We start from the raw sequence: 449 nt of genomic DNA, 5'->3' as shown, positions 1-449 counted from the left end.
GGGATGCTTCCCTACCTCAGCAATCTGCTTGGATGACGTCGCTACAGACACAGCCAAGTGATCGCCGATCATTTCTGGACCCAGTTCCTCAGAAACTACCTACCAAGTCTTCAGCTTTGACAGAAGTGGCAGAACAACACACCAAGCCTAGCCGTCGATCAGGTTGTATTGATTGCAGATTACCAACTTCCAAGAGCCCAATGGCCTGTCGGTAAGGTAATCAGAGTCCTACCAAGTGATGATGGTGCAATCAGAGCTGCTGAAGTGGACATTAAAGGCAACACATACATCCGCCCTGTGGCTAAACTGATTGTGCTACCAGAAATGCCTGAAGATTAGTTTGTAGGACATTTTGTGGAAATTCCTGTGTAAATTTGTGGGGCGGCTGTACAAAATTCCCTGCCTCACGCATGCGCGAGTCGAACTTGTCCAGACTTGTCTGGTTCATG

At 48.3% G+C, this 449-nt stretch overlaps 1 protein-coding gene across 1 annotated transcript in view; it reads left to right on the top strand.

The window, feature by feature from the left end:
- Positions 1–200: 200 nt before the first annotated feature.
- Positions 201–449, top strand: part of LOC107574297 (basement membrane-specific heparan sulfate proteoglycan core protein-like) — a gene marked incomplete at its 3' end in the record, with an annotated part of 4,241 nt that continues 3,992 nt past the window's right edge. The window contains exon 1 of the mRNA XM_016260743.1: positions 201–211. Within this exon, the coding sequence (XP_016116229.1) occupies positions 201–211 (11 nt within the window). The remainder of the gene's footprint in view (positions 212–449) is intronic.

This window comes from Sinocyclocheilus grahami, unplaced genomic scaffold (assembly GCF_001515645.1).
Source record: "Sinocyclocheilus grahami isolate Dianchi unplaced genomic scaffold, SAMN03320097.WGS_v1.1 scaffold2176.1, whole genome shotgun sequence".
Classification (NCBI taxonomy): Eukaryota; Metazoa; Chordata; class Actinopteri; order Cypriniformes; family Cyprinidae; genus Sinocyclocheilus; species Sinocyclocheilus grahami.
This window is presented reverse-complemented; position numbering and strand designations above follow the sequence as displayed.